General features: G+C 33.3%; 1 protein-coding gene across 1 annotated transcript; it reads right to left on the bottom strand.

Annotated features, from left to right (window-relative positions):
- Positions 1 to 289: 289 nt before the first annotated feature.
- Positions 290 to 6,891, bottom strand: LOC101742289 (rRNA 2'-O-methyltransferase fibrillarin). The gene is made up of 8 exons (XM_004923101.5): positions 6,695 to 6,891; positions 6,118 to 6,288; positions 5,645 to 5,723; positions 4,819 to 4,921; positions 4,202 to 4,372; positions 3,522 to 3,643; positions 3,205 to 3,328; positions 290 to 2,726 (listed from the first exon to the last, which is right to left on the bottom strand). The coding sequence occupies exons 1-8, from the start codon at positions 6,705 to 6,707 to the stop codon at positions 2,562 to 2,564; spliced, it is 948 nt and encodes a 315-aa protein (XP_004923158.1). The 5' UTR covers positions 6,708 to 6,891; the 3' UTR covers positions 290 to 2,561.
- Between the last annotated feature and the right edge of the window lie 6,954 nt (positions 6,892 to 13,845).

The following is a 13,845-nucleotide window of genomic DNA, read 5'->3' on the forward strand; positions in this document are numbered from 1 at the left end:
CGTTATCGAAATCGTAACCAAAAAAACCAGCAGCATTCTAATATCATTAATGACATATTATACCATACTGTATTTGATGAAAAATGGTCATACTCAGTAAAAAAATGTTATTATAATTAGCTTTTTTTACTTTCCAAAAGGGCCTCAAATTCTTGTGTGCCCAAGGGCCCCATCCTAGTTTAAAGACGTCCCTGGACAGGCACCCTCAGTTTATAAAAAATTTAAACAACTTATGGCAGTCACTGTGTACAACCAACAATAGCGTATTGTTACCAATAAAACACAAACATCAGTCGCACCGTCATATATTTCATTCGCTTACAAAAATATCAACATACATTTAACAAGTACGTCTTGCATCTTACACACTAAGAGCAGTTTTACAATCCATACAGATGAGAAACTTCTATGAGGGTGGACGACACCGCCGCTAATGTTAAATAGGTACTTAGGTATATAATTATCATGCAAAACGCGGTGAAAAGTAGTGGTTGATGTATAAAATTCTGTATCAGGATCAAAATGATCCAATCTTGGTGGTGTCTTTGTTATCCAATTTAAAACTAAATATATGAAAAAATAGATATCCCTATTCAGCGGACTAGTTGGGTTAATGGGGATGAAATTAATCATTATAAATAAAGAAATTTGCTAGGGCTGGCACTACTTTGTTTTAATTGATTTATTTAGTTCCACCAACAAAGTGATCATCAATACAAAACATTGAAAAACTGACAAAAGCACATGGCAGATGTCACCTCAATGGGTGCAATCGACAATGAATTGACAATAAAATAAAAATATATAAATAAATGACGCTTTAAGTCTCAATATAATTCACACCAGGTAAGTTATCAGTAAATCTCTTTATTTTTATGCGAACTCGATCCAAAAGTCCCATTATTATTATGAGTAAGTCATAAGAATCAAGTGGATATCCCCACTCTGAAAAAATATTAATATTTATTATGTAATCTTTTTTTGTGTCCACCTTGAGATTTCATTGTTCTTGTTACATGTCTGTGCAAAACAGACTTACTTATATTAAATTGCTTAGCTATTTCAACTAAGGACCTATTCCCAATTTCATAGGCTTCTATTGCTGTTTTTAATATTAAGGGATCATATCTCTTATAAGGCTTTGCACTCTTTGATACGCAAACGCTAGGCATATCTAAAATTAGAAAATAATACGTAACTGATAATATAAATATTTGCCAAGCAATGAAATAACACTGCATTAATCTATATATATAAAAATGAATTGCTGTTCGAGACTCGCTAAAACTCGGGAACGGCTGGACCGATTTGGCTAATTTTGGTCTTGAATTATTTGTGGAAGTCCAGAGAAGGTTTAAAAGGTAGATAAAAATGCTCGGAATTAAATAAAAATAACAATTTTGTTACACCCTTTGATGTGTCCCCCCCATCAAACAGATTCCTTTTGTTTGTTTTAAGTTTATTTTATATAAAAGCTTAGGTCTTTTATTTATCGATTGAGGCATTACGAAGTCTGCCAGGTCAGCTAGTAATTAAATAAAAGTTCTAAACAAAAACATCACGAATAAACCAGATTCTTGCCTACAAATTTAAAAAATCACTATGTAGGCAACCCTACAAGCCTGTACATAAACTATTCACCTCTCAACCCCTATTCACCCCAATTTAAGGTACATGTACAATTTACAATTAAATTTACATATGTTGCTATGTTAGATTATGGGTATGACGTTTTCAGATTTTTATTTTTAAAGAATTAAATTTATATTTATATTTTTAAAATTTTACTATATAACGTGCGTCCTTCACCAAATTATGCACCATTTTAATAAACATTAATAATGATTCAAGCAAGACTAAGAGATGTCCATGGTCACGTCTAACCTCAGCGTTTGCGTGCGCAAACTAAACGCGATCGAGGGCAGCATCTTCACTATTCTTTTGCATAAATACATTCAGTTCCTAACTGTATGGATTGTCAAATTGTGCTAAAACTTAACTAGGCACATACTTCATTAAACTAAGGAATACGAAACGGAGGTATGAACATTATTCCTGCTGCAAAACTTTCATTTTTTACCCATACATCCGAATGGGTATATCACTCATTAAAACAATGGTTTGATTAATTTTGTTTTGAACTTTCTTTTGGAGAGTTCAGATTCTTATTACAAGATTTCTTTCAATAACTTATCTAAAAATATATCTAGAGCATGAATCTGAAGAAAAAATAAGTAATCTTAATCAAGCTGTTTAAAAAAAAAGTAAATGCAATGTTTCTGATAAGTATCATCTATACCTTCATTACTTAGTCTGTGAATTAGATAAACATAACTTTTAACTCCTAGTAACAATTTACTTTCCAGGCAAAATGTAGCTTGTTTTTATTTATGCATTATTCAGATTCAGCCAATTTGCAAAATGGTTTCATTTTCAGTTAAAATCCTTGAATACAACTGATACAAGTCGTATATTAAAATTAGTTTTACCCAGAGTTGAAGCATTATTACTTCACACTAATCTTAACAATAATTAACTACCAAACTATATTTACAAAACAATTATTTCTTAGGCGGTGGTCTGAAGACTCCAACGACAACAGCGTGATCTCTTTCGTAGGGCTCCAATGTCAACTGTTCTTGTGGTTTTAATTTGTCCGCCTGTAATTTCTTTACTTCCGCTGCGAATACGGCTTCGGGCTGGGCAGTTGAGTCTATACAGGATGCCTGTAAAAATATTTCAGGTTAGAATTGTTAAAACCATTGTTTTATTAATGGGAGTTCTATCTTTCGTGTATCAGTGAGAGAGTTCAATTTTCAACATGAAAAATTTAGCAATTTGTTGTCATCACTTTAGCATTTAACACTAACTGATATTTAAGAATATATTTATATAGCATAGTATTTAAGTATGAAGTTCCAAGATTGAAATGGTATTTGATGTACAAATACGCATTTGTATATGGGCAAGTTCGTGAAGTAATTCATTGATTATTTTTTCATAGCATTCATATCAAAATGTTACGCAAACTATGAACAAATGATTTTCATGAGGATTCTCAGACAGTCATGTCATGTACTACTGATTAAGATTGCGCTGACACAAAACAGAGATTAGAGTCTGTGGGCTGATAGAATAAAATAGAAAAAAAAAAACATGGCATTAAACTGTAAAAGTAACTTAAAATATAATTATATTACATACCTTAATTGAGATAACAAAATGTCCACCATTCTTCAAAAAATGCTGTGCATTCAAACTGACAATCCTAGCTTGGTCGGGTTGCGCGACATCAGCGAATATTGTGTCCACCATGCCAACTAACATTCTATAAAAATACAAAATAAATATTTAAGAAACTTTGAAATGTGATGAAACATTTTTTTTTCTGAAATCTACATCAGAGAGAGAGTTCAAATGAGTTTCAACATGAAATATTTAGTTTGTTAGATTCATCAAGCTAAAAATTATTTTCAATAATGAATATCTTTAAAAAAATTGAAATGATCAAAAATCCATACCTGTATTTTAATGGATGTCTAGCATCTTCTATAATAGGTATAATATTGGTTCTCTTCTTGGCAACATTTATTAAATCTCTGCCGGATCTGTGAGAGAACTCGACAGCATAAACGAGACCTTCCTGTGTAAAAAATAAAAATGATTATTAGATATACTTTGTCTTCAATTCCAAAAAGTTCTAGAATATATTAAATATTCAGCTTAGTGGGTAGTGAATAGTCTAGTCTTCACGAATAGGTCTGCAGATGCATTTTCATCATAATTTGAATTTCAAAAGATCAAATTAATTTTATTAGCACTAAACTATTTCATAGGCAATTTATTGAGATATTACCTTCAGACAAATTAGGCAGGATTACAATGTAATTGGGCTTATATAAACTACCAAAATACATTTACTTAACAACTCTACTGGTGTTAGGAAGTCTTGTGAGTCCGCACGGGTAGGTAGCACCGCCCTGCCTATTTCAGCAGTGAAGTAGTAATGCGTTTCGGTTTGAAGGGCGGGGCAGCCGTTGTAACAATACTAGAGACCTTAGAACTTATACCTCAAGGTGGGTGGCGCATTTACGTTGTAGATGTATATGCGCTCCAGTAACCACTTAACACCGGGTGGGCTGTGAGCTCGTCCACCCATCTAAGTAATAAAAAAAAAACTTCGTGACGTATTTAAACTTACTGGTCCCACAACATCCGAGACATGACTGACTGTTGTTCCACTGGCAGCTCCGAGATACAAAACTCTTGACCCAGGGGCCATGTGTATAGCATCCACTCCACCCATAATTGCAGCTGCCAATTTCGATCTGAACGGATTCCAGACTCTGTACTCCACCTTATCACCTTCGTTCTGAAATTGCCCAGAGCGGTTAGTGGAGTTCCTTTGGTAAGACAAAACATATTTTAGTATTTTTTGTATCAATCAGTAGTGGGTATGTGGACATAGTCTTCATGGATAGGTCTAGATTAGAGGGACCATAATCATCATTTGAATGTAATGTAATGATGCAAAGTTAATGAATACTCTTTACACAAAGCATTGAAAAATACAGATTAATCATGGATTTATCATTTCATGAAATCAGATTACTAAGCCATCAATTGTCAAACATGAAAGCTATTGAAATATAATTGTGTTAAATGGTACTACAGTCAATCAAAACTATTATGAAATGGTTTCTTTGCATTGAAAAGTTCATTCAAACAACATACGTAAATTTAAACTGGATGAAATTTGTTACAGATCTTTATACTACACCCAATTCAGTATAACAAACTCTACTTATTTTTACTAACCTCAACTGATATTCTCTTTTCACCATAAACTTCTGATCCTGGCACTAGATTTTTAGTGACCAACGCATCTTCTTTGCCCCTAGCTATGAATACTCCTGGATGCCTAAAAAAAAAACCAAAACTTTGAACAAAGTTTTTTTTAATGTCAGTTGCGATTGACCAAGGATAAATAATCAGAAACAAAATTTAGCTTCAAGCGTTCGCTTTCAGAAGAACGAAAGTTATTGTTTGTAAACATCATTTAAAAAAATTCTTATTATAACAACCCTTTTAATCTGTATTGTAGATCCTCTTTTGATCAATTGATCTTATGCTAAACAAGTGGTTTAAATATATTCTGCCAACTGTCAATATGAGTTCCAATTAATTCAGGTTCCGTATATGTTATAGCTATTACAAAATGAGTAACCATGTAGATACCCATAATAAAAAAAGACAATTGTAATAAGCATGCCGATAACAACTAGAGTATAATTGAAATATTTTCTCTCAATTATACGTATATTACTTATAAATTAGTATTACGATGTAATGTAGAAAAGTCACTTGAAGGCATATATGTTCAGCCAACTATCCTTGGGTTCCAGTTATATCAAGTTTCACATATGTTATAGCTATTACCAAACGAGTAACCACATAGATGCCCAAGATCAAAAAAGACAATTGCAATAAGTATGCCAATAACAACTAGAGTATAATTGAAATATTTTCTCTCAATTATAAATATTTTACTTGTAAATTAGTATGATGTTGTAGCAAGAGAAGAGTTATTTGAAGGAATCTCTTCATGAATTTGCATCAATATTTTTAATCAACTAATACAAACCTGTGTGGTTCAATTATGACTTGTTTTCCGCCTTTGAAGCCTCCCCTGCTCGGGGGACCACCACGACCACGACCACGGCCTAAAACAAACCAACTCCTCAATAAAATATTACCATAACATTTTGTAATAAATCACAGTGGCTGTTCAATCAGAAGTGGGTATGTGGTATCATAGTCTTCACGAATAGGTCGAGATTAGAGGGACCGTTTGATCATCATATTGATTAGTGAAATAAATGTGAATAGAAAACTAAATGGTTTACTAAATTTATTATAGGCATTTGTAGTAGCTCACCTTTTCTTTATCAAAATAACTAGATATTAAAATATACATTAAGTTATTTTTATAACGAAAAGGTACTTATTATATTGAGCAAAATCTATTTCACTTTACTATTATTTACTCTCATGGGAATTAATTATGTTTGACACGTGGTGGTGTCACTTTAGTAGGTTATCGAAGTAATATCTTACCTCCACCACCTCTACCTCCGAAGCCACGGCCCCCGCCTCCGCCTCTCTTCTCGAACTTGCCGCCACCGCCGCCTCCACGGCCGCCACCGAAGCCACCTCGGCCTCCGCCACCGCCGCGACCTCCACGGAAACCGCCGCGACCGCCGCCTCCTCCGCGACCGCCATTAAATTCTAGACAAAAAATAATTACATACACTTTGTAATTATCGGGCATCGGCGCAACGTGGTGCCGAACGTATAACCTCAAAAGACTGGCATTTGTATTGGTAACAGTTTAGTTACCAGGTCAATTTGGTTAAAATTTGTTTATTAAAATTCATAACTAATGGTTAAAAAAATTACATTAATGCGTAGTTTACTACATCTGAATGAAAATAAGTGGCAATTTTCGAAAAGTTTCTTCTATAGTGTTTTTTGGTCTTTTAAAACTTATTTTCAGGATATATTTCAGTATTGGTACTTGGAAAACTTGTAAATTACACAATTTCATTCTTAAACTGCATAACGCGAGGACGAGTACACGCGGTAACCACACGTGGTATTAACGGACAATATTATTAAAAAAGTATTAACTTACCAGGTTTGCCCATTCTTAGAGTAAAACCAATTCACATCAATTCACAATTAACTTATCTACTTTAGAACTACCCAGGTACAACTTTAAAGTTATTAAACTTAAAAACGCTAGCGGAGCTATGCCGCCGCGCTACCTCTTCCGGAAATGAGACCATTTCAAATGGCCGATGTTGCCAAGCCAGATAAAAGAGTAATCATAGATTTTTTTTTTTTTTTTTTCTTTTTGGACCCAACACCAAGTGTTATTTGCCACTTTCAAAATAAAGGTTAGGAAGCAAAAATCAAATCAGAAAATATAAGTTAGATAAGGTTTAGGCAGGAAAATTGGATTAGGATTAATATAATTAGGAAGAATAAATAATATATATAATTATAATTTTAGGTTAAAACTGTTGAGGAACAAGATAATAATTTTATAAATAACTGGGTCTACTGTATGTAATAAATAAGGTACAGATATAGGAAAAGGAATACTAAGTGATGATAAAGAACTATAAAGAAGTGAATGATCAAAAAGGGGACATGAAAGAATAATGTGATTTAAATCGCCAATGTCCGCACCGCATTCACACTTACTGCTATCCAGCACTCCGATCGTCGCTAGATGTGCCGGACTACACGTGTGGCCTAATCTCATCCGTATCAAACTGGAAGTCTCGTGGCGTTTAAAATTATATTTGTAGAACCATGGTTTGGAAGGAATGGTTGGTTGTACCCTTCGGTAATATTTTGCTTTAACGCCATTATACCACTGTGCACTCCAAGCATTATTCAAATATGTTTTAGGGAGACTAACTAAATCATGACTATAATTTTTGAAATAATAAATATCACCACAATTGATAGCCTCGTTTGCAATTCTATCAACTATTTCATTTCCTTTAATTCCGCAATGGCTAGGTATCCATACAAATGATACTATAAGATTTTGATCCATACATTTCATTAACAGGTTTCTACAGTCTAAGAGAATAGGGTAAATCGGTTGAGATTTAAAAGGAAATTTTGCAAGAGCCTGTAAAGCACTCTTTGAATCGGTTAGTATTAAAGTTTTCTTTAGTTTGAATATCAAAATGTATTCTATGGCCTTGTATATTCCAAAACATTCACCAGTGAACACTGATGTTTCAGATGGTAATTTTATCTTTTCAACTATTTTTGATTGCGAATGATAGACTCCTACACCAACACAACCTTGAGGGTGTTTGGAAGCATCTGTATATATATGGTTATAATCATTCCAATCTTGGTCTATTACAAAATTAAAGTTAGTATTTGGTTGGGGTTGATACTTAGAAACACCCATGTCAAGATGAATATCCGGTTTTAAAATCAATGCCATATAGTTTACACAAAATAGAGGGAAAATATGAGAGTGATGAGTTGGAGTTTGAATAGACAAATATTTTCTGTAGCTAATTATTAAACATGGTAACTGTTTATGTTTCCAAAATGAAGAGGATTCTATGAGTTCATTTAAAGTTTTAAGTTTGGTAATAATGTGATTATTTTGAATTTGTAGGGATTTGAAAACGAATTTATCAGATAAATATTGACGTCTCAAATGAAGAGGAGGATCAACACATTCTACCTGTAATGCTGTAACAGGACTAGATTTCATGGCTCCAGTGATAATTCTGAGTGATTTAGACTGTATAGAGTCTAGTTTTTTGAAAGCATTCACATCCCCTGGTTGAAGTAAAAAAGTACCATAATCTAAAACTGATCTTACTATGGCATTATATAAAAGTTTTAAATTGAATGGGTGGGCACCCCACCATACACCAGCAAGAGAACGTAAGATATTCATATTACTCAAACACTTGTTTGTAATGTAATTACAATGTTGAATTCCATTCAATTTTGAATCTAAAATTAAACCTAAAAATTTAACATGACTATTTACAGAAATTAATTCATTCTCATACAATATATTAATTGGAGGAAGAGAACGTTTTCTAGAGAATACAACAATAGAACTTTTGGAGGCAGAAAGGGAAAGTCCATTATTATCTAACCAAGATTTAAGAGTTAGAAATGAATTCCTAAGGGATAAGCAAGCCTTATGTATGTCTTTATTGCAGGTGTACATAAGGAGGTCATCAGCATATTGAAGAATTCTTACTTGATTTCCAAGGGTCTCTTCCAAATCACAAGTGTATATATTGTATAAAATTGGACTTAACACAGATCCTTGAGGGAGACCTCTCCATAAAGTTCTAGATTGTTGTGAATCTGAGGAGGTAGAGTTTAAAATGATAGTTCGATTTGACATTATAGTAATAATCAAGTTAGCTAGTCTAACAGGAACCCTTATTTTCTGTAATTTGTAAAGGAGTGTAGGAATATGTACATTATCATATGCAGCGGAAATATCCAGAAATCCAGCTACAATAGATTCAGTGTTTGAGAAAGCTACCAAAATATCCACTATAAAGATAGCAAGATTGTCCATTGTGCTTTTACCCCTTCTAAATCCGTTTTGACTGTCACTGAGTAAACTGTTACTTTCCACAAACCATTCTAATCTAATTTTAATTAAATGTTCTAAAATTTTCAACATTACAGATGAGAGAGCTATGGGTCTGTATGACAATACATCTGATGAAGATTTACCCGGTTTGAGAATGGGTAAAATAATTTGTTTTTTCCATGACTCTGGGATAACACATGTAATGAACATAGAATTTATAAGGTTGAGGTAATATGTGAGACTAGAATCACTCAAATGGGCAAAGAAAGAATAAGGAATCTTATCATCACCTGGAGCAGAGTCCTTAAGATTCGAGATTACCCCCTTCAGTTCATTAAATGAGAAAGGTAAATCAAAATCTGAAACTGGATCTGAACATGAGAAAGGAAGGACAGACGGAATAAGAACTAAACATTCTTCTGGAACATAAGGGGGAGCTAATTTATCAAGAAACTTGTCAGCCAGATCATAAGGCAAGTCTTTGACTGTATTTTCTTTATATGCAGATCTAAATCTTCTTATTTGGTTCCATACTTCAGAAGGTGAGATATTAGGACAAATCGAAGCACAAAATTTTTTAAAACCTTCTCTTTTCTTTTTTAATAAGAGATTTCGAGTACTATTGATGCTTTCTGTTAGAATATCAAAATTTTCTGTAATAGTCTCTTCTAAATATAATAATTCGGCTGCCTTTCTCTCCTTTACCGCCTGAGTGCACTCCCGGTCCCACCAAGGAGGAGAAGGAATAAAAATACCAGAAGGGCTTTTAGAAGGGAAAACTTCATCAGCTGTTTCTATAAAAGCAGAAGCTAAAATTTTTGCTTGTGCATCGGAATCTAAGTTATTAATATTTTCACAGTTGGCAAGTTTAATATCCAAACGCGATTGAAACGTTTTCCAATCCTCATCTGTTACTTGAGATAGATTGTACTTTATTGTAGACTTATGTTTAGAATGATCCTTAATTACTATGTTATTGTGTGAAAATGAAATAATAATAGGATAGTGGTCACTTCCATAACTTAATTTTAATGTTTCCCAGGTCAAAGACGGCACCAGAGATGGGGAGGAAATAGATATATCAGGAGCACTAACAATTTGATCAGGACCAGTTCTACGAGTTGGATTTCCGGAATTTAAAATACACAAATTCTGTTCATTAACAAAATCAAGAATTATATCTCCAAATTCATTAGATATTGAGCTTCCCCATGTTTGATGGTGAGCATTAAAATCACCCATTATTATGATTGGTCTAGGAAGATTCAAAATAATAGTTATAAACTCTTTGTAAATCTCTACAGAAGGGTGGGGAATATATACACTAACTATACATATATTATTTACAATGACCGCAATAATGGATAAACCAAAACTATGATCAGGTATATCTACAAGTTTAAAGCTAAGAACACTATTTACAAGAAGAGCAACACCACTGTACACGTCAATACGATCTTCACGGATACAGGTATATCCTTTGATTTTGAAAGGATATATACTTTTCAACCATGTTTCCTGTAAAGAAACTATGATTGGAGAGTGTTTATTTATTAAGTGAATGAGATCAGACTTTTTACTTAGAATACTTCGACAGTTCCACTGAATCATCTTTTTTATTTGTGGAGCCATTGTATGTTTTGTTTAAAATTTGTCTTATGATATCAGCTGCGTTGGACGGTGTAGCGTTATTAGGAGCAAGTAAATTAATAAGAGCAATAATTATTTCAGCCACAGGAGATTCGGAATTTTCATTAAATTTTAAAGCACAGCCATTAGAAGGAGATGGAGCATCGTAATCTCTTGTAAGATTTCTATGGGCCCTTTGATCAAAACCTTTATCACCTTTAAAGGGAGATCGAGGTTTCATAACAACTGTTTTTTTATATGACGATGGACTTTTACTGGCAATTACTGGGCTGGGGGCAATAGATTCATGAAACGTTGAATGATTCTTACGATCCGATGGAATTGAAGAAAGGACATCAGCATACGATTTATACACTGGTGGATGAAGTTTACATGCTTCCAAGTATGACACACAACTGTTCGCCATTGTCTGCTTTATGGCCCTTTGTCTTTCAAATTCTGGACATTTCTTATTTATAGCAAAGTGTAAGCCGTTACAAAGACAACAGGAAACATTTTCCTCCTCTACATTACAAGAATCTCCTGTATGATCTTGACCACATTTAAAACAACGCGGTTTCGATCTACACTGAGCTCTAACATGACCGAATCTACAGCAATTAAAACATTGAACTGTAGGATAAATGTATAAATCAACTGGTAATGATGTAAAACACATATATACTCTTTTAGGTAAAACCTGTCCATCAAATGTTATTACCACGGATTCTGTGTCAATAAAAGTTTTATTATCATTTACAGTGATTTTTCTTCTTAATCTCCTAATTTTTAGGATTTTTCCGCAACCTAACGGAACACTGATATTATTAATTATTTCTTCTTCAGACCATTCTGTAGGAATATTTCTAACGATACCCATGCGAGTAACTTGAAAGGTAGGAATGAATGCTCTATATTTATTCTTCTCTAAAATATCTAAATCCATGAAATTGTTAGCCGCATTAAAATTTTCAAATGTTAGTGATAGCCTGTTTCTACCAATTCTCTTAAGACTGCCATTAACAATATTTTTAATAGAATAATTTTTCAAAAATTTGCCAAAAGAAATTGGGTGCAAAATGGTATTGTCATTAGATGCCTGTATTTGTTTTTGAATATGAATGACGTAAGGGGCAGCATCCGAGTCACAATATTTATGTCTTCCTATAAATCTAGGAGTGACATCATTACTTTCCATTTGAGTCGGATGATTAGGAAATATATTAGTAGACACTGGATCATGAACAGAGCTATTAATCTTTAAGGCTTTATTAGGACCACTTTCCTCACATTGGCACTGGCAGACGGTGTTGCCTTTCGAGTCACACTTGCTCCTTTTCCTATTGCAGTGTCTACAAATTCTGCGAGATGCACGTTTGCGATTTACAGATGTTTGATGTCCGGAGTAATCGGTATCTACAGTAGAATCGTCATGCTCGACAACAACATTATGCGCCACTGCGGGCACTGACGATAAGTCACATTCGTCATTTACTTGTAAAATATTAAAACTATTAGAAGCAAGAGTCCCCCCGGGATCTCCCGGGGGGTCCATTTTACGAAACAAGGTCAAAAAGACTTACCCGACGACGAAATTAAATACACTAAATAAAGAAAAATTAAATATATATAAAAATATGTACAAACTTATCCTAATCCAACTATACGATAATTAAAAAATTTTTTAAATAAAAAACACGACCGCCAAATTTTATGCTTCCCGCGCTTTTTTTCGCGACCTAATCATAGATTATACACTAATATTTAAAGTAATACCAATGCTCTTTTTTTTTAAAGGTATTTTATGACCTGGTAACTAAAACTTTTAGGCCATGTCGTATTTTAATTTATATTCTTATTTTTATGAAAAATGTTAACATGGTGTGAAATGAAATAAAATGAAGATGTTTAATTTGAGACATTAATCAACTGGGATGAAATGAGATGAGATGATATGGGATGAATATAATCTCAGTAAAATTGTGGTCATTTACTGAGACTTTTTCAGTGGACTTTTTGTTGTATCCCAAAAAGTTAGGTCCAGCGACTTTGTTTTATTTTCCCACATATGTGCACTTTCACAGATACTAAATAGTTAATAAACCACCGTTATTACACATTTAAACCGGAAGAAAACTAAATAGACAAAATAAAACTAATCACACAACTTCACTACTCGCGTTCCCGCCAAAAAGTCCACCAATGCTCTTTTTTTATGGATTTTACGACCTGGTAACTAAGATCTTTAAATCATAACATTTTAATTTATATTCTTATTTTTATGAAAAATGATAATATGGAGTGGAGTGAAACGAAATGAAATGAAGATGTTTAATTTGAGACACTAATCAACTGGGATAAAATGAAATGAGATCAGATGATATGGGATAAAATATAATCTCAGTAAAATGGTGGTCATTTGCTGAAATTTTTTCAGTGGAATTTTTGGAGGATCCCGAGAAGTTACGTCTAGCGACTTTCTATCATTTCCCCACATTTGCGCACTTTCACAGATATTAAATAGTTAATAAACCACCGTTATTACACATTTAAACCTGAAGAAATACAAATAGACCAAATAAAACAAATCACACAACTTCACTCCTCGCGTTCCCGCCAAAAAGTCAGCAACGCTCATAAAATGTAGAAATCATAGATATGTAGAAATCATATTGAGGTGGCTATCTCATAAATGAATTCGATGGTGCCACATAATCTACTGAGAGTGCCAATAATCTATTTAAAAATTAACTTAAAGTTACGGTTTTATCTTCGATCGTTGATCGAAGGGTTTTATGAAATAAATTTAGTTTTCAATATAGCCCCATTATATTTATGTTTTTGTCGGTGATAATTTTCATGTTCCGAATTATTTTTCATCGCATTTTTCCCGCTTCCTAAATAGGTACTTATTGAAATTGTTCTATCTAAGTAGCGTAGTTCATACAACAGTATTGGTTTTTGCTACTGCCGCAACCTCGTCTATAGCGATGCATACCAAATATAAGCTGCTTCATAGAGGCTGCGAAATCTATCACCACAATTGTGTG

This window comes from Bombyx mori, chromosome 24 (assembly GCF_030269925.1).
Source record: "Bombyx mori chromosome 24, ASM3026992v2".
Taxonomy (NCBI): domain Eukaryota; kingdom Metazoa; phylum Arthropoda; class Insecta; order Lepidoptera; family Bombycidae; genus Bombyx; species Bombyx mori.

Coding starts and splice junctions, on each gene's coding strand:
- LOC101742289 (XM_004923101.5), bottom strand. Junction 5,724..6,117: donor CGGAGGTAGAGGTGGTGGAG/GTAAGATATTAC, acceptor GGTTTGTTTTAG/GCCGTGGTCGTGGTCGTGGT. Junction 2,727..3,204: donor ATTTTGTTATCTCAATTAAG/GTATGTAATATA, acceptor ATATTTTTACAG/GCATCCTGTATAGACTCAAC.